The sequence below is a fragment of the Pongo pygmaeus genome, chromosome 6 (assembly GCF_028885625.2).
Source record: "Pongo pygmaeus isolate AG05252 chromosome 6, NHGRI_mPonPyg2-v2.0_pri, whole genome shotgun sequence".
In the NCBI taxonomy this organism is placed as follows: Eukaryota; Metazoa; Chordata; class Mammalia; order Primates; family Hominidae; genus Pongo; species Pongo pygmaeus.
In genome coordinates this window covers 138,533,750-138,554,001 of record NC_072379.2, presented here as the reverse complement: position 1 = coordinate 138,554,001, position 20,252 = coordinate 138,533,750, and the positions used below count along the sequence as shown (strand labels likewise).

Genomic DNA, 20,252 nt, shown 5'->3' with positions numbered 1-20,252 from the left:
GATTCAAGTGTCCTCTTCCCACCAATTAGGTGCAGCCTAATTGTCATTGTATTTCGGAGAAGAATGTAGTGGAGCACTTGTGGCCGTAGCATTGTGCCAGGTGCCAGAGGGGACCCAGGTCAAAGGTCCAGGCATAGCACTGAATACTTTGGCAGCCCAGGACTGCCTTTTACTCCCCATCTGCCTAGCCCAGAACTGGCCTCAGGTCCCTTTTTGATGACAGCCTCAAGTTGAGTCAATGGTCCATTCCCCGCAGTGCCCCAACACCACCACCCAGGAATACTGTCGGTTCAGTCCTCACGTGGGCTCAGCGGTCTCTTCACAAAGGGGACGGCCCTGCCCAGCCCCAGACTGAAGCCTGGCCTGGAGCAGCCACCCACACATGGGTAGCCTTGGTCATCAGAAGGGCCCAGCAGCCTTGCCCGGCCCTTTGCCACAAATGGAAAAAAGCAAAAGCAATTTAAAATCTGACAATCAGCTAGATTGGAATCTCATTCCTAACGTATGAGATCTGAGTTGACACAGACTCTCAACATCTGTGCCCAGGAGAGAATTGAATAGCGTGTCTGAGAAAGAGGATGAGAGAGCCGTCTCTCCACCAGTCAGAGAGCTGACAGGGCTGAGAGTGGAACGCAAAGCCAGAGCATGTCCCTGCCCCTGTGGCAGCCCCTAAGGCCCCCAGAAAGAAATGATAGAACCGAGAGGCTGGGCAGCAGATGAGGACCTTCATGGGAACAACTCAAAGAAACCTGGGAGAGGGAGCCAGGTGCACAGGTGAGGGGCAGCCACAGACAGACAGTAGCAGTGGCTACTGAGTCCCACAGCATCCTGCAGTGAAGAGTGGCGGGGACTGCCAGCCTGCCAGGGTCATGAAAATGCCGGACACATCAGGCTGAATAGGGAAGCTGCAGACTGAGGCTAGGGAGTCATCCAAAAGGCTTCAGCTGTCCACAGTTGTGACTGGGAGCTCCCAGAATAATGTTTTCTAGAGAGATCTAATGGCTATTGCCTTAGAAAATGTCTTTGCACTCAAGAAGGTAGGAAAGTGTATGTGAGTCTGAGCAGGAGAAAACAGAAACCAGTAGCTGTTTTATTTATAGAGAAACCACTGTGTAATTGTGATCACATTATTGTGACTACATTTTGGAATGAGAAAAAAAAATGTGGGGAAATATGATTACTTGTTCTTAGAAGTCAGAATTATCATAAAATTTAACACAGTCAGTATTTATTGGCCCCACTAGTGTAAGATATTATGCTGGGAACTGCAGGTGTTACATAAATAAGGTAGACAGTCTGTGTCCTCATGAGGTTTGCAGGGTAATAAGCAAGACGAAACACATACAAATCATTATAACACAAAACAGAGTATCAGTCCCATAAAAATGAGCAAAGTACCATGGGAACTCAAAGGGAAAATAGCTTAAGGGAATAGCAGGGGAGGGGGGCTTTGAAGGCCAAAGGTCTGGGCAGGTCCACACAGTGGAGGAGATGCGGTTGCAAATTCAAGTGAGGTGATTGATGGGGCAGAGCCTCCAAGGCAGGTGAACAGGATCAAGAGCCCCGTGCAGGAGCTTACCCAAAAGGGGCTTCAGGATGGAAAGGGGGTTGGGGAGGGATCTCCCCTTACATGGGGGTGGTCAGCTTTGTCAGGAGATACTGAGGGGCTCAAGGGGAAGCATCAGTCCTGGGAAAACAAGGATGCACCCCCAAGTGCAGCCACGTGGAGGGGTCACCTGGTCCCTCTCCAGCTGAAGAGCTTCCCCAGCCCTTCTATGTCCCAGCTGGAGCGATGGAGACCTTCCCTCCTACACATTGATCATCCTTGTTCTCGAGCCTGATTTCTTCGTGCTGTGTGCATGTTGATTCCCACCTTCTGTGTTCCCAGCCTCGTTTTCTATTTGCTACTTACCCCAGTGCCAGTCCTGTAACTTTGCCTAAAATGCTGGTCAATTCCCCTGACATGGCCCAGCCTCAGCTTGGCAGCTAGAGTCAGGCAGCCGATGACCTTCAGAGGGATGGCAGTGCCTCCTCCACCAAAGGGGCTTTTAGACCTGATTGAGGATGTCACTAAACCTCTAGGACTAGATGATATAGCCTAGAATTTTTAAAAGAAAGCCAAGGCAAAATCATTATTCCTGACCCCACGTATGTGGCACTGTTAGTTGCACAGCAGATGGCTGGCCAGCAGCTCCACTCGTAAGAACTCCAGGGCATGTTGGAGGCAGATGCTGGGAGACGCTGAGCTAAAGACAGGAGAATCATAGCAAACATCCACGGGGTGTTCCACCCGCACTAGCTCCTCCATCATTTGATGGGGCACGCAAGGCTGATACTTCTATTCCCATTTGATAGATGAAGAAACTGAGGCTCAGGAAAGGTAGGTGACTCACCCAAATTGATACAGGTTCTAAATAGCAGAATTGGGACTCAGGTGCCATGCTCTTGAAGAAATGGCAAACTTAATAACTGGCAAAAATAACTGATTTCAGTCATTCATTCAACGAATACAAATCCCATCCTGCTCCCTCCTCTGACTACCACTGTGCCACTGTGTGCAGGGCACCATGCCAGGGCCACAGGGAGTCTAGAGTATTGTCCACTGAGCTCCCTCTTGGTGCTGGGCATTTGTCAGGGTGCTGGAGCTATGGCACTGAGAGGGGCGGAGTCAGCTCTTTTTAAAGTAGGAAGGGCAGGGCAGAGCCAGGGAACTTTTCAGTGAATTACTGTTGGACTAGGGGACTCTGGTCATGGCTGTAGAATTGGCCAAAAGATGAGACAAACAGATATTGTTCTGGGTTCCCCGGGATTAAGTAGTAGAACTGGTCTTCTTTTAAATATTTACAGACAATTTCGATTAGAAAAGCATTTAATTGTCTACACATACTGAACAAGCCATCTTTTCTCTCCTGGACTCTCTTGATCCACGTCTCCTGATCCAGACCCCCCTGCTATCTTTAACTTGTGTTGAAATGGTCCTGTAAAGGCTATAGCATACAACCTTTAGTCATGAGGGTACTTTCTTTTTTTATTTTTGTAAGAACTAGAGACAGTATCTCACTATGTTGCCCAGGCTGGTCTTGAACTCCTGGGCTCAAGCAATTCTCCTGCCTTGGCCTCCCAGAGTGCTGGGATTACAGGTGTGAGCCTCCTTGCCTGGCCGAGAGTAATTTTTTAAGTGTGTAAACCGAAGTGGCTCACGTCAACTGATCATATAGAAATGATTTTGTCCAGCTCCATTATTCATTCACGCATTCACTCATCAGTTACCCAGATATTTCTGGTAGGTGGGTTGTTCTGCTTAGGTCATCAAGGCCCTCCTGCAGGCTGCACTTCACTGTGCCTGTGTAAGCAGCCACTGTTTCAGCCAACGTTACCAAAAATGAAAACTTTAAGAAAATTGATTCACAAATATCATTCAGTATTTTAGATATAGAAACAGTTACTTAGCTCACTCTTAACATGTTTATATATAAAAAAAATTTGACCCGAAATGTTTTCCTTCTTTTTACCAAGTTGAAAGTCTAGAGAAATCATTATAGATAAAGCAAGGTTAGAAAACTGATAAACTGCAGCTCAAATTACTTTGGCCTGAAAAATTAACATCCACTTAACAGAGGGAGCAAAAACCACACACACTCATTTATTATTGCGTGGGCAAAAAGCCCAAAGTGGGATTAGCCTCCGTTGCTACCTATAACCATGTAGCTTGCTCCATCCTGCCATTGGTTGAGAAGCTACTACAGCCAGCCTCCTGCCATGCTCATGGGGATGTGGGAATCAGGCTTGAGTGAAGGAACAAAGGAACCCAGACACTCAGTGCCATTTGAAGGAGCTTTGGTGTCTCTCCATTTTGAGTACAATACATCCCCAGTTGAAAGATATTTCAGTCATGTGACTCATCTCAAGAGACGATGGTAGAATCTTTTGTCCAGCTGACTTCGCCACACCCTCTTTACAGGGCTCCATTTAAGACACTCCAGTGGGCTGAGTGGAGTGGCTTAGGGGTGTATTTTGAAGAAGAGACACTTTACCCTACTGTCCCCAGCTGCTGTCACATTACAAAGCTGTCACTGATGTGCCACAGCTTCCTGGTTTGCTCCTTGCTTTCCACAGGGAAGAGGGAAGAAGAGGGGTGGGAGAGGGTTGGATATCATAGGGCAGAGTGGTGCTCAGTGGATGGACCGAAGGTGATTAGGAAAGATGAGTCAAGACTCCCAGGCCAGTTGGGAAGAGAGAGACTGGACTTCAGAAGAAGATGGAAGGAGAGCAAACACTTCCTTCCACTGCATCTGATGGGACAAGGATGAGGTGACTACTCATGGCTCCTTCTGCGACCCTGTTTCTGATTTCTCTAGAAAGTAGTCATGTAAAAATGATCTTAAGGGTGATATATGTGTGTTTATATACACACACGTGTAGACATAGACATAGACATAAATATGCAGATAATACAATTTGAAAGGAGGAGCCAGGCATGGTGGCTCACACCTGGAATCCCAGCACTTTGGGAAGCCAAGGTGCAAGGATCACTTGAGGCCAAGAGTTTGAGACCAACCTGGGCAACACAGCAAGACCCTGTCTCTACAAAAAATTTTTTTAAATTCACCAGGCACAGTGGTACATGCCTGTAGTCTCAGCTACTTGGGAAGCTGAGATGCGAGGATTGCTTCCACCCAGGAGTTCGAGGCTGCAATGAGCTGAGCTATGCTCACAACACAATATTGCAGTCTGGATGACAGAGTGAGACCCTGTCTCTAAAAAGAATAATAATAATTGAATGGAATGTATGTGCCATATTAAAATGAAGATTTTTTTTTCTCTCTAATGATTCTAAGTCAGCAGCTATCAGGAAGGAGCACGCTGGTCTGGAGGCACACTGGAATTACCAGCATGAGCCACTGTGCCCAGCCAAAAGTAGTCATATTCTTTACCACATCATCTTGCCATGATGATTAAAGGAGATAAACATGTAAAGCACTTTAAGCTGTAGTTAGTATGCATCCAATAAATGTTACCTGTACTTAATAATCAGCATCATAGTAATAGAACACATAGCATTGACTATGAAATCAGAAGGGTGAAAGAAGTTATTGGAGGAGATGAGTTTTGACCCCGGTCTTGAAGGATGAAATGGACTCAGATTAGCAAATAGAAATCAGAGACACATTCCAGATAAGACCCTACAGGGAAGGGGTCACAGGTTATATCTGATCTTCTGCCAGTGCTTTCTCCTTTAGGGATTTCTTTACTTTTTAGCTCCTTATTTATTTTCATCATTTTAAAATGATGAAAATTATCTATTGCCATGACAACATAATGCAGTTGTGAACTCTGACAGTTTTGTTCTTTATTCAGAAGTGATGTTCTTTCAAGGCCATTTCAGCAAATATTTCTCATTCTGCCCCTATCGCTGTCTCTCTCACTTGCATTAACCAACTCATAATGGGATTGATAAGCTGTCAATAATAATTAGATGCAATCATGGAATGAATCCCAGTAGTATCGATAGATACGAGCCTAAAGAATCTGCAGTAGTCATCTGAAATGTGTGCTGATTTCTAAAGTGACTCATTTAACAGCTTCCCATTAGTTCTCTAATCTGCATAGTGTGTTCAGGTAGAGCACAGAGCTTTCTAACAATGGAAGAGATGAAAAAAGCTAGCAAATGAATTCACCTTCTGCAAATAAATGTGTCATTGTAAATCCAAAAAGGTAGGCAAATCAGCATCAAGCTGTGCCGTACATATTTGCTCATTAAGCTAGGGGCTCCCCAGCTACAACAAAGGGATAGGACCCGGGAAGAGTTTATAAAGGTTTTATCCCACACTCCTTGTAGATAATTAGACACTGACATGCAGATTCTTCAGTCTCTTCGGTGGGAGGCTCACTACCTGTTGGGTTTCCATCAAGGAGTTGGCCCTCAGTTCTCACAGGTCACCCAGGCCAAGCTGTCAGCTCTCACAAGACTCATGCCAGAAAGCCATTCTTCAGTGACAAGAAGCTCAGTGACTCATGAAGTGGCTATTGTGTCTTGAGATAGTTCTAGTTGTTAGAAAATTCTTATTCATATTAAGCTGAAGCTTCTCCACAATTTCCACATTTGAGTGAAGAGCTCCAAATATGCCCAATTTGAATTTTACTGGAGGACAGATTACAGTTTTGCCAAAATTAGTGTATGTTTTTGTCTTTTTGTTTTTTTTTTTTTTTTAAATGCTCATTTTCTAAACTACTCAGATCCTAAGGAAGATATGATCAGCAAGAACTGGGCAGATCTGGGTCTATAGGTAAGGTACATCTACTAAAAGGATCTCTTTCCTCTCCAGATTAGAGCTAGACCATTCCTATTTTAAAATGTCTCTAGGAATCTTTCAGAGATCCTCACAGTGGCTCCTTTAATGCCATAAGTAATCTCTCTCAATGAATTTCAGAGCAGGTTGGAGCTGGATGGATGTTACAGGTTATCCAGGCCACTGTCCAGAGCCACACCAGTAAAGGAACAGCAGAGCTAGGACTGCAGTGCCAGCTCCCAGGACACATTTGGGAGTCAGCCTCCATCCTCACCTGGGGTCCTCCACCCACAGAATGGGCACCTGCAACAGAACATGTCTGCGTTTCATGAGATGACCAGAGGCATGTTCATCATTCAGGAGTAGCTGTGCCCGAAGCTGAGAGTGAAGGGCAGGGCAGCGCCATCTCCTCACCTCCCCTCGGGAGCCAGCAGCTGCTCCCAGTCATGGCTCCCAGCTCTTCCCCTGGCCCTCAGAGTACTTCGAAACAGTGTGAGGTAGGAGGAGTTCCCTTATTACACAAGAGACTGCAGCAGACCAGTTGTTTCCCTTTACTCCCCCCCCATTCATCCCAGAAGACAGCTGCAGGTTTCTCTGCCCTTGTCTTGTTAAGGCAGCTCTCCTTCCCTCCTGCTCCCTCCTCGTCCTCAGCCTCTGGCATCTCCCTGCTCTCAGATCCTTCCTCCCTACCTCCTAGCTCAGAGACCTCCTGGAGTCCCACTTCCTTTTTTTGCTTAATTTATATTTATAAAATATTTCGAGATATTCTTTCTTGTTGTTATTGGTAGACAGCAATCTTTTTTTTTTTTTAAAGACAGAGTCTGGCTGTGTCATCCAGGCTGGACTGTAGTGGTGCGATCTCGGCTCACTACAACCTCACCTCCTGGGTTCAAGCAATTCTCCCACCTCAGCCTCCCAAGAAGCTAGGATTCCAGGCATATGCCACCACACCCAGGATTTTTTTTTTTTTTTTTTTTTTTTTTGCGGCAGGGGGCTAGCGCGGTGTGGGGGCAGAGTCTCACTCTGTCACCCAGGCTGGAGTGTGGTGGTGTGATCTCTGCTCACTGCAACCTCCGCCTCCCGGGTTCAAGCGATTCTCCTGCCTCAGCCTCCCTAGTAGCTGGGATTACAGGTGCACACCACCACGCCTGGCTAATTTTTGTATTTTTAGTAGAGACGGGGTTTTGCCATGTTGGCCAGGCTGGTGTCGAACTCCTGACCTCAAGTGATCCACCCACCTCGGCCTTCCAAAGTTCTGGGATTGATTACAGGTGTAAGCCACTGCACCCAGTGGATTTCTTATTTTTAGTAGAGACAAGGTTTCACCATGTTGGCCAGGCTGGTCTTAAACTCCTGGCCTCAAATGATCTGCCTGCCTTGAACTCCCAAAGTGCTAATTACAGGTGTCAGCCACCGTACCTAATTATTTTTATTTATTTATTTATTTTCTTTAGAGTATAGGTCTCTTTGTCACCCACATTGGAGTGCAGTGACATGACCACAGCTCATTGCAGCCTCAAATTCCTGGGCTCAAGCCATCTTCGTGCCTCAGTCTCCCGAGCAGCTAGGACTATAAGCACACACCACCATGCCTAGCTAATGTTTTTATTCTTGTAGAGGTGGGATCTCACTGTGTTGCCCAGGCTGGTCTCAAACTTCTGGCCTCAAGTGCTGGGATTACAGGGGTGAACTACCACACCTAGCTCCCACTTTGTAATTCTTGTACTGGATCTCAGTGCCCTCCCACCCTCTGGGTGTCTCTACTGAGCCCTGATGTACAGTGGCGAAGTGCCCAAGACTGTCAATCTCTTTTGCTTTTTTTTTTTTTTTTGAGATGGAGTCTTGCTCTGTTGCCCAGGCTGGAGTACAGTGGTGCAATCTTGGCTCACTGCAACCTCCACCTCCTGGGTTCAAGCGATTCTCCTGCCTCAGCCTCTGAGTAGCTGGGATTACAGGCACCCGCCACCACTCCCGACTAATTTTTGGTATTTTTAGTAGAGACGGATTTTTACCATGTTGTTCAGGCTGGTCTCAAACTTGTGACCTCAGGTGATCCACCCGCCTCAGCCTCCCAAAGTGCTGGGATTACAGGCATGAGCCACCTCACCCAGCCTGGACTTTGTTTTTGATGGAGATATAATTCATGTACTATACTGTACAGTTCACCCATTGAATGTGTATAATAATAGTCTATTAATTTTTAATTGTGGTCAAATATATATAACATATAATTTGCCATTTCAACCATTTTTAAGTGTAAATTCAGTGACATTAATTATATTCATAATGCTGTATAGCCATCACCATTATCTATTTTCAGAACTTTCCCATTACCCCAACCAAAAACTATACCATTAATCAGTAACTTCCCACTCTCCTCTCTCCTAGCCCCCAACCTCTGGTAACCTCTAATGTATTTTCTGTCTGTATGAATTTGCCTGTTCTAGATATTTCATATATGTAGACTCAAACAAACTATTTGTCCTTTTGTGTCTGGTTTATTTCATTTAATGTTTTCAAGGTTCATCCATATTGTAGCATTTATCAGAACTTTTTTTTTTTTTTGGAGACACGGTCTCACTCTGACACCCAGGCTGGAGTGCAGTGGTGTGATCATAGCTCACTGCAGCCTCAAACTCCTGGGCTCCCACCTCAGCCTCCCAAACAGCTGGGAGTATAGGCACGTACCACCATACTTCACTTATTTTTTTAACTGTTTGTAGAGATGGGCTCTTACTGTGTTGCCCAGGCTGGTCTTGAACTCCTGGCCTCAAGCAATCCTCCCACCTCAGCCTCCCAAAGCGCCGAGATTATAGGCATGAGCCACCCCACCCAGTGTTCATTCATTTTTATGACTGAACAGTATTCCACTGTATGGATACACCACATTTTCTATTCATTCACCAGCTGATGGACGCTTGGGTCGTTTCTACCTCTTGGTATTTTGAATAGTGCTGCAGTGAACATTGGCTTACATGTATCTGAGTACCTGTTTCCAATCCTTTGAGAACGTACTTAGGAATGGAATTGCTATAGGGTAACTCTGTGTTTAGCTTTTTGAGGAACAAGCATATGGACGTTTCACATTTAAACTGTCATAACTGGGAGGTGTGGGTCTTTATTAATTAAAATTTATCTACTTTAAGTTAACATGAAGAGCCATAAATATATGCAACCAATTCATTCCTTACCTTCTTTTGAGTTCTTAACAATTATCATCTGTACGATTCATCTGACAGTTAATCACGGAGGCTCTGTGACATCCATTATTCTCTCTAACTGGTTATTTTAAAGCTTTTACTATTTAACTTGTCATGTTTTTATACAGTCCTCCACTGAGATTTTAATCTCCTCGAGGGCAGAGACACATATTTCTTTGTATAGGTATTCCCTGTAGTACCCCGCATAGATCTCCAAGATATCATGAGTTTTAATTTTCTTTCATTTCAATCTTCTGGTTTATTCATAGACTAGAAAAAAGGAAACTTTTCCAGCAAGTCCTTACCCTGGTAGAATTCTCTTTGCCTAGATAAGTTTTTTGCAAACCTGTTTTCACATGTTAAATAAGGTAACACAACTTGTAAGAAGAAAAATAATAGCAGCTCTTATGGAATACTTACCATGTGTTGTGTATCATTGAAAGCCCTTGTATTTTCTCACTTAGTTCTCAAAACAAGCCTATGATATAGTTACAATTATTACCTACCTTTTACTGATGAGGCCACTGAATCACGAGAGGTTAAATAGCTGCCCACCGCCCTGTCACCAGCACATGCTGAAGTTAGACAGCTGACTCCAAGGTTCATGTTCTCAACTTCAAACACGGTTAGGCACCCTGAACCAGAGAGGACAGTGTCCAGCCACTGGAAGAATTATCCAGCCTAGATGTCAGGAGTGCTGGGTGTTGGGGAGCAGGGCCAGCGCCTCCTGGGGACTGCACCTCTCAGATCCCCCAGCCTTCTGTAGCTCAGCAGCTGGGCTCTTCTTCTGTCCCTCCTGCCTGGCTGCTGTGGGCTCTGGAATTTGCCCACTTCCCTGCTGCCTCTAGGGTGGTGGAGATCCATCATGGGAAGAGCCTGGCCTGGCTGTGTGGCCTCAAGCAAGATACCCGGGAGGTGGCTGTGACACTATGAGGCTCTAAAAATACCAGCTGCTTCTCTCATCCGATTAGCTGGAAACTGACCAGCTTGCCTAGGCAATTTTTATTTCTTAAAAATAAATGATCAATATATAAAAATAGATGCACATTCATTTTAAAGCCTTAAATAAGCACACAATAAATTTCACATCCATCATGCCAGCAACCTCTCACTGAGTTTGAAGACAGAAGTAGTTCCCAAAGTAACCACACTAACTTAAATATCTCTGAACAAACATGCCGGCCAAGAGCTATCCAAAGCCGGTGCCTCCCTATTGTATGAAGTTCCACGTGTAAAATGAAGGCCAGGGCTTCAGAGTGGCTTTCACACAGCATCAACCTGGCAGGGGCCTTCCCACCAGGCCCCGGTGCAACACCATCTCCCCCGATCCTTGGCCCAGGCAGTGGAAAAGCCGCAGGTGAGCCTGGCTCCTGAAAAGGGGACTGCGGAGGTCGTAGTGGCCTGCACACAGCCCACAGAGCACACTCAAAGCAAGGAGAGGCAGAGGGTGTCAACTCCAGCTCTGCATTCTCCGCAGCATGTCTGCACTGTGCTGTGTGGGTGCAGCCCCCTCAGAGCCTCACGCTGCATCCCATTCCTTGGACATTCTGCTCCCTCCTGCATAAGCTTTGCCAGGCCACAGGCACCAAACCTAAGCTTATGACATTCTTTTCCGAGCCAGGTTTACTCCCAACCCAGGTCCCCAGGTTGCTGGGTTCTTGCTGGTTCTCTCCTTGCTCAGATGTCCCATTCTGGCAGGCCCACGGGGGTTGTACCCAGCTCTGGGCTGCAGGTGCCTTCTCTGCAGCTCTGCTGAGCTCTGCTGCCAGCCTGGAAGCATCTCACTCCCTAGTTTCCAGAAGTACTTGTAGGTCCAGCACCAGCCCCTTCTCCATATCTTCACATGTCCCCCTGCTGCCGGCTACACAGGGGACATTTGCATGCCCAGCCTCCCCATGGGGGTTAGGGAGAGCAAAAGCCCTGTTCCTACCCTCTCCCCTCTGCCTCCCTCCCCTGCCCCAGGGCATGAAATGCTAGTTGGGTGTCTCACCTCACGGCCTTCTCCCACCTCTGACTTCTCCCTTTGCATTTTCAGCACTGTCTCCAAGCAAAGAAAAAACGTCATCAGCTGTGTCACAGTCCACGACTCCCCCTACTCCGACTCCTCCAGCAACACCAGCCCCTACTCCGTGCAGCAGCGTGCCGGGCACAACAATGCCAACGCCTTTGACGCCAAGGGGAGCCTGGAGAATCACTGCACGGGGAACCCCCGAACCATCATCGTGCCACCCCTGAAAACCCAGGCCAGCGAAGTATTGGTGGAGTGTGATAGCCTGGTGCCAGGTAATTTGGGGCCAGGACAGGACAGGAACATCTCCCTGGAGAGCGGTTTTCCTGTTTTTCTGCTGCTAGAAATGTTGCTGTATGGGAGCTAGTACAATAGAAAGTGCCCAGTGACTGCAGGCGATCCTTACCGAGGATTTTATTCAAGTAGCCAGGGGAGGCTTCTGCTTAACAGCACATTGTATAAGCAGTGTTTTCCTTCTTTAATTCTGTAATCAATACTTCTCTGCCTTTACAATGGCTCTGCTTCTAACTAGGTTGATTAATAGAAAATAAAAGCCTCCTGGTTCTTTATGCCTGAGCCTGGAAGAATACCTGGTCTGGGGAGTTCCGGGCTGACATCTAGCACCACTCTCTTCCAGGAAGCCCTGGTGGTCAGATGGGCTTCTTGTGTAGGAAGAACCTCCTCCGAGTCTTGCTAGGGAAGGGTGAAATTGGCCCCTCTCAGCCCCTCCTTGGAATCGGCTGCTGGGTGGCGAGACCAAGCCATGCGTGTTTCTCTGCTCATGCACTGCTGTCTTCAAAGGACTCCTCCTGTCCCGCGAAGGCTTTTCCTGAAAATTGGGCCCTGGCATAAAGGCTGAGAACGTAACCTTCTGAATAAACTCAGTGGCTCACTGTAGATTTTGTAGCATCTATTTAGCGTTTCCCTTGCTCGTGCTCACAGTGGAAGAATGTGGGGACTAAACCAGAAGAAATCTGCGTGTCCCGCTATCCCGCCACAAACCACACCCAAGCCAGCCTGCACCTGCGTGACGGCACAACTGAATAGGGAAGGAAAGGGAACGCCAGGAAGCTTTTGTCTAGATGTGAGAAGCTGTTACTTCTCAGGAGGACCTCATGTCTGTCACCTGAGGTCGCTACAGGAAACTGGGGACTCTTCCTCGGTGGTGACCACGTGTAAGACCCAGCGGGCGCAGGACCCATTCAGGGGCTGCCACTGAGGGCGAAGAGTAGAGGCAGGAAGGGGTCATTAGGGCTTTTCCAGCCCAGTGCCTCAGGCCAGCCTGCATGGTGAGGGTCAGCGCCCTGGGACGCTCTCCCAAGAGCTCATGGCATTGCCTGGGATGGGGCCCCTTTTGCTGAGAGGCTCTGCCTAAAGGGGAAATGGTGACAGCCACAGGCTTGCGCTCCCCGCCGCCCACTTCCCAACCCAAGGCAGCATCACCCTTTCCAACGTTTGTGGCGGAAGCTCTTTTTCCCTGACTTTGGAGTTACCCCAGCTACCTTTCCTCTGAAGAAATGCTTGTGAAACGCAGCTTCTCAGCACCCTGCTAAAACGTCTCTGTTTTCAAGTCCTGGTCCGTCCCCAGCAGTATCGTCACAACGATGCAGCCTCCAAGCAGCTTTGACGACAGAGCCAGCGCTCCTGTGGGCCTGGGGGCAGGGGGTCGTGGTGCCCACAGTGTCCTGGCTGCTCCACGAGAAAGACACACAAGCAGCATGCAGCTCACGCTGTGCTCTCTCGGAAGAACGAGACCTTACCTTCGGGAAGAATAGAGCCACAGCAGTGCCACATGCCAGGGCGAGCATTCTGGTTGACAGGGGCCAGACTGTACTTACTGCTAGGGTCTGGTGACCTGGGGCCAGAGAACCAGGCTGGAGCCCTCCCAAAATTAGGCACCTCTGTGAGGAAAAGAAAATGAAGCTGTCCCTTCCACAAGGCTACAAGGACATCTCTCTCCAAAAACCATCTTTTTCCACCCAGGCAAATATTTTGGTGGAAACCCTGCCAGGAAGCAACATTCTCTAGCAGTAACCAAAGGGCCCTGGGAGGCACCTGAAGTCATTCACACCAGGAGCCAGGATTCCTTAGAGAGAGCTGCATACTTCTCAGCTCAGCTATCCTTTAAATGTTGTTTAAAGCTATATGCAGCACACATTTTTAAGTTTAAATATTTGCAAAGGATAGAATTTGTCTTGTATCATTATTTAAGTTCCTTAAATATATGTTTGTGCAAACCTCGAAGCTGCAGACTGAACTCATTCCATATGCGGGAGTGCTGTCTGTGCCCTCACGAGCAGGGGCATTCCTTGTCTGGTGCCTGCCCTTCCCCAGCCAGTGGCGTTCAATACTGATACCACCTTTAGCTGCAGAACCGACCTAGGCTTGGAACAGTCAGGAAAGCAGCCTTCCTCAGCTCCCTGGGGCCCAGTGATGCATACAGGCCAAGGTACAGCCAGTTAACAGCTCCCCCAGCTACAGCGCCCAGAGCATGAGAGAGTTCAGGGCTCCCCCAGCCCTCTTAGGCCAGGCTATGTGCTGCTGTTTCCCCACCATACTGACCCTCTGCTGTGGCTCTCAGCCTTTCAGTCCTTCTCAGGCTGGGGTTAATGAAGTTTCTTTTGGAAGCAACAGAATGAACTCTACACTGGCTTAAGACAGACAACTTATTGGAAGGATGCAGGGCTAAGGGAAAGTTCAACAACCAAGTTCCAGGCAGGGCAGGAGCCAGATGCCTGCTCTCTGAAGCTGCCTTCACCTGACTCACAGCCAGCAGCTCCCAGGCTCCTGATGTCCCATTTCCAGGAGACCAGAATTGATTGTCCCAGCTTGGAGAGATACTTGGTTTTTTTTGTTTTTGTTTTTGTTTTTGTTTTTTTCAGAGAGGCATCTCGCTGTGTCGCCCTGGCTGGAGTGCAGTGGCGCGATCTCGGCTTACTGCAACCTCCGCCTCCCGGGTTCAAGCAATTCTGCTGTCTCAGCCTCCCGAATAGCTGGGACTACAGGCATGCACCACCACGCCCAGCTAACTTTTTGTATTTCGGTAGAGATGGGGTTTCACCGTGTTAGCCAGGCTGGTCCCGAACTCCTGAGTTCAGGCAATCCACCCGCCTCGGCCTCCCAAAGTGCTGGGATTACAGGCATGAGCCACCATGCCTGGCCAAGACACCTGTTTTTTGAGCCTCAGCTTTAACCAGGAGACAGAGTTCAATAATGACACCAACAGTAGCTAACACTAAGTACTTAAATGCCAGATACTCAATACTTAAGCCCTTAGATGCCAGATACTAAGCATTCTACACATGTTAACTCATTTAATCCTCATCACAGCCCTACATGGAGCTGCCATGATTTTCCCAGTTTCCCAGGTTAAAAATGGAGGCATAGAGGGGTCGACCAACCTTCCCAGAGCCATGTGGCTGGGCCTCCCAGAGGTCTGGCCCTGGAGCTTATCTGTGCTGTAAGCACCCCCCCACTCACTTAATGTAGACAGGGCCACTGTGGCTGTTCTCAGGACAGGGGATCACAGAGAGTAGCTGGACAAGGCATGACTGGAAAACTCTAGAATGTTTCCTCACTGTTCCAAAGTATACATTAGGAGGTTGACCAGCATTAGCCCATTGTTGCTTTGTCCGTCGCCACAGGAAGAGTTACTGTTATACTTTAATCTCTTGGTCCCCTTCAGGATGTCCTCCCTTACTCGGGGCTCTCGTCTTCTGAGAGCTTGGCAAGCTCTGACTCTACCCCCATCTCCTGTCCCCATGATGACGGTAGTATCAGGGCTGCATTATGCCCATTTCATCTAACATTCCCTAACCCCTTCACTGATCCCTTGAGCTCAGTGTTTCTCCCTCAAATATCATTACCACAAAATGCCCAGGAAGTTGGAATAGAAGAAGTAGGTGACATGCACAGCAGGGCCCAGCACAGTCTGCGACCCGCCGCAGAGCAAGAAGGAGGCTTCCCCCAACACAGCCACAGTGTGGCTGCGGAAGGCGAGAAGCAGGCTCTGCAGAGCCAATGTTTGCAGCTTTCTATTTTTTTTTTTTTTCTACATTGAGTCCACAAAAATCCCTCCATCCCCCAGGTTTTGGGGGACCTTTGAGTCTAACGGGTTTGGCTTAGGCACAGTGTTGGGTGGCAAGGCCCTGATTCCCAAATGCAGGTCTGTTCAGCCAGGGCTAGGAGGCTCTGGTGTCCTAGGAAGCTTGCTAAGAATACTGATTCCGGATCTCCCGCACCCGAGGGATTCTGATTCAGTGGATGGGGTGGGAGGGGCCCCGGGCACAAATGCACGGTTGGATTTGCGGCCTCTGAGTAGCACCCACTGCCCCCATCCCCACTGAGGCGGCTCACCTTTCACTCAGGGCAGGGGGCTCTGAGTTTTGGGGTCAGGAAGGCCCCCTTCCACCTGTAGTGTGCACCAGAAACTCCTGTCCCCAGGTTTCCCGTTTTCCTTTGACCTTCTTGAGAGGCTGAGACCTCTAGAGGCACATCTCTCTTCATCAACAATTAATCAGCATTCTCTCTTGCTGGCTCCAGCCTCAGGCGTCTCCTCTTTGTCTTTGATTTCATCGCCCTGGGATTTATAATAGAATTGATCCAACCAAATTCAATCAAGGACCTGGTCGTTTCCATGCGTGGCTCATTAATATTTAGCACCTCTGCCCCAAGAATGAGCAGATTCTCTCCTTTTACACTAACCACGCACAGGATACTTCATTGAGATGGTATGAGCCTTCCAGTTCACCTAAGATGCTCAGGCCCCAAAATGAATGCTCCGAATTCTTGCGTCTGAACGTGAGGTGTAGATCTGTCTTTGGACATCTTGCAATATGTTCTTGCTGCCTCTCCCTTCATATGAAACATTTTACCTGATTCGTCCTTTGAGCACCCCTACTTTGGGCACCTTCCTCAAATGTGGACCACTTTAGAGTTGGGGCTCTGTGGAACAACAGCACCGCATTTTGGCGGATGACTGGATTCCCTGGCCAAAGCTCTTTCCCATACTCAGTTATTTCATCTTTCCTCTCCTAGGGCTTCCTTACGCTCTTTGCTGTCACCAGGCAGTAATCCTAAAGTCCAGCAAGGTTTCCAGAAATCACAGAAATATAGCTGTCCGGCGCGGTGGCTCACGCCTATAATCCCAGCACTTTGGGAGGCCAAGGGAGGGGGGGCAGATCACCTGAGATCAGGAGTTCGAGACCAGCCTGGCCAACATGGCAAAACCCCATCTCTACTAAAAAATACAAAAATTAGTCAGGTTTGGTGGCACGCACCTGTAATCCCAGCTACTCGGAAGGCTGAGGCTGGAGGATCACTTGAACCCGGGAGGCGGAGGTTGCAGTGAGTCGAGATTGCACCACTGCACTCCAACCTGAGCGACAGAGCGAGACTCCACCTCAAAATAAAAAAGGGAATTTAGCTGTCCTCCATAGAAAGTCAAGGTGATAAAAATATTTCAAGCACATTCCAGAAACTTAATGAAGAAAAATAACTGAGTACAAGATACAACACATGAAGTGCTCAAATCAACAAAGGATGGTGGAAAGGAGGTTACTCATTACCTTTCTCTCTTAAAATGCGCTCCCTTTTTCCTGGGCAAAGTCTTCCTCAGTCTGGTTCTTAGACTAAGAATGAGTACCATGGCTGGGCACAGTGTCTCACGCCTGTAATCCCAACTCTTTGGGAGGCTGAGGCAGGCAAATCACTTGAGGTCAGGAGTTCACGACCAGCCTGGCTAACATGATCAAACTCTGTCTCTACCAAAAATATAAAAAGTAGCAGCTGGGCGCAGTGGCTCATGCCTATAATCCCAGCAGTTTGGGAGGCCGAGGCAGGCGGATCACAAGGTCAGGAGTTTGAGACCACCCTGGCCAATATGGTGAAACCCCATCTCTACTAAAAATACAAAAATTAGCTGGGTGTGGCAGTGGGCACCTGTAGTCCCAGCTACTTGGGAGGCTGAGGCAGGAGAATCACTTGAACCCGGGAGGCAGAGGCTGCAGAGAGCTGAGATCATGCCACTGTACTCCAGCCTGGGCGACAGAGCGAGACTCTGTCTCAGAAAAAAAAAATTAGCTGGGCATGGTGGCGCATGCCTGTAATCCCAGCTACTCGGGAGGTTGAGGCATGAGAATCACTTAAACCTGGGAGGCAGAGGTTGCAGTGAGCCAGATCACAGCACTGCACTCCAGCCTGGGAGACAGAACAAGACTCCATCTCAAAAAAAAAAAGAAAAAGAATCAGAATTGTTTCTGTGCACATCTCACCCCAGCAGGACCGGTTGCCCAAGGAGGCAGGACAGCCCCCAGCCCCAGCGCCAGGCTCTTGTTCATTCCCTGGTCTGCCCTGCCCTTCTTGATGGGGGACCATCTGCCTGTCTTTCCACCTGGAAGATGTTTTCTTCTCCATTAACTCTACTGTTCTTTAGTGTTTAAGGAACAGAAGCAATGCTTGTTGTAACTATGGTTTCTAACTATACAACACAAACCTCACAGTCTTCAGGCTGCTTTGTCATAGCCTTCACTTACTAAACCCCTCTTTTTCTGCTTCCGTTATCATTGAAGTTAGAGAAAGGTGTCTGGAATTTTCTCCCTCCCACACTTTCCTAGGCTATTATGCAGGTTTGCTCCTAAAGAAGCCCAGTGTCGGCCCGGCGTGGTGGCTCATGCCTGTAATCCCAGCACTTTGGGAGGCCAAGGGCAGGTGGATCACCTGAGGTCAGGGGTTTGAGACCAGCCTGGCCAACATGGTGAAACCCCGTCTCTACTAAAAATACAAAAAATTAGCCAGGCATGGTGCCGGGTGCCTGTAATCCCAGCTACATGGGAGGCTGAGGCAGGAGAATCATTTGAACCTGAGAGGCAGAGGTTGCAGTGAGCCGTGATCGCACCATTGAACTCCAGCCTAGGCGACAAGAGTGAAACTCCATCTCAAAAAAAAAAAAAAAAGAGGAAGTCCAGTATCTTCTCACTAGTCTGGGTCTGTTTGTTGCTTTTGCCATTACAAAAGTGCTTGCATTTAATGAATGGCTATGACTGGTGCATCTGGGTGCATTTGATTGGAAATTTCACTTAGGTGTGTATTAATACTGCGCTGTGTGTTAGGCAGCCCCCTCCTGGAGGAGAGCTGAGGCACAGGGACATGGGGGCCTAGTAAAGCATCTCTTCTGCTTTTATCAAGGGGTGATGGTCCTGTCTGCAGAACTACCCAAGCTGGGGTGGGGAGATGGCCCCCACTCAACAGCAGAGCTCCCGCCCTCTGGGGCTCTTGCCCCTGCTGGGCTGGACACTCATGCCCTGTCCTGCCCTGTCCTGTTCTGGTGGCCTCCTTGGACTTGGGCTGTCCCTGCCTGTCAGTGTCTTCACGTGGTTTATCCTCTGGCCTCACCACCTCATCTATGTGATCTGTGATGCCTCCTCCTTATTCACGCTCTCAGCCTTCTCCCTGCCACCCCCGTCCCCGGTGGTACACAGTCATCGTCCTTAGCACACAGCAGGAGCTCAGAAAATACTTGGATGAGTTAAAACCACTTGGCTCTGAAGAGGCTCCTGGCTCCTGTGGCTCTCTGGCTGGGTAACATGGAAGCCATGCAGCTCAGGGTTTAACCTACCTCTCTCAGAGCCCCTGGCTACTCAGAGCGTGGTCCCCCAACCAGCAGCACTGGCACCCCCTGGGAGCTTGTCAGAAATGCAGATGCTCAGGCCTCCCAGAGCTGCTGGCCAGAGTCTGCACTGAACAAGATGCAGGAATTACATTTGAGAAGTGTTGATGGAGCCACCTGCTGACCATGAGGTCACCTCTGGAGGGTTGCAGTGTTTTTTCCACTCTTCAACCCCCTTGACAATAACATGGAGGCAGTTTTGTGCTTGGCCATGTTTGGCTTACAGGGCCATTCCCTGGATGACTCAGTCTCATCCTGCCTAGTGGCAGGTAACTAGACCAGGTGACTCTGAGGGTTATTTTAGCTTCTAGTAGTTCATTAGGTCCCACCACAGACACTGTCTCCTCTGATACTCATAGTCACCCATGGTGGGGACCAAGCAGGGATCCTGTCTTAGTCTATTTTGTGTTGCTGTAACCGAGTACCTGAGACTGGGTAATTTATAATCAACAGAAGTTTATTTGGCTCACGGTTCTGAAGACTGGAAGTCCAAGAACAGGGTGCCAGCATCTGGCAAGGACCTTTGTGCTGCGTCTTCCCAGCACAGGAGGCAGAAGGACAAGAGAGCATGAGGGTGCGAGGGCCAGACTTGTTTTCATCAAAAAAGCCAATCTCTCAATAGCTAACCCACTCCCGAGATAACATTAATGCACTGATGAAGTCATACACTCATGAGGGCTCTGCCCTCAGGACCTAACATCCCTTACTGGCCCCACCCTAAACACTTGCACTGGGGACTAAGTTTCTAACACAAGAACTTTGGGGAACACATTCAAATCATAGCAGATCTCTCCTACCCATTTTCCAGATGCTGGAAGTAACACCTCCAGGAGCGGCACTGGGCCTGGCTTTAGGCCGCCAGCCCACCTTGCCGCTCCTGATTCTTTTCCGCTTTCCCTTGCTTCATTCCCTCATGCAGCCCCGACTTTGTAACAGCCCCGACCACCCTCCCAGCCGAGGGAGTGAACCAGAGCCCCACTGCATCCAGAGTCAAGGCAAAGTCCTAGTGGGTCCAGGGGAGATGAGGCTGATTTATGACTGCCCGGCCTCAGGCACGTGTTTCTTCCTAGAAGACCACTGTTCTCTGG

General features: G+C 48.5%; 1 protein-coding gene across 5 annotated transcripts in view; it reads left to right on the top strand.

Annotated features, from left to right (window-relative positions):
• Positions 1-20,252, top strand: part of HIPK2 (homeodomain interacting protein kinase 2) — a 220,551-nt gene that overhangs the window by 186,554 nt on the left and 13,745 nt on the right. For all 5 annotated transcript variants that reach the window (XM_054493968.2, XM_054493967.2, XM_054493966.2 and 2 more), the window contains exon 13: positions 11,526-11,773. In XM_054493968.2, the coding sequence (XP_054349943.1) occupies positions 11,526-11,773 (248 nt within the window). The remainder of the gene's footprint in view (positions 1-11,525; positions 11,774-20,252) is intronic.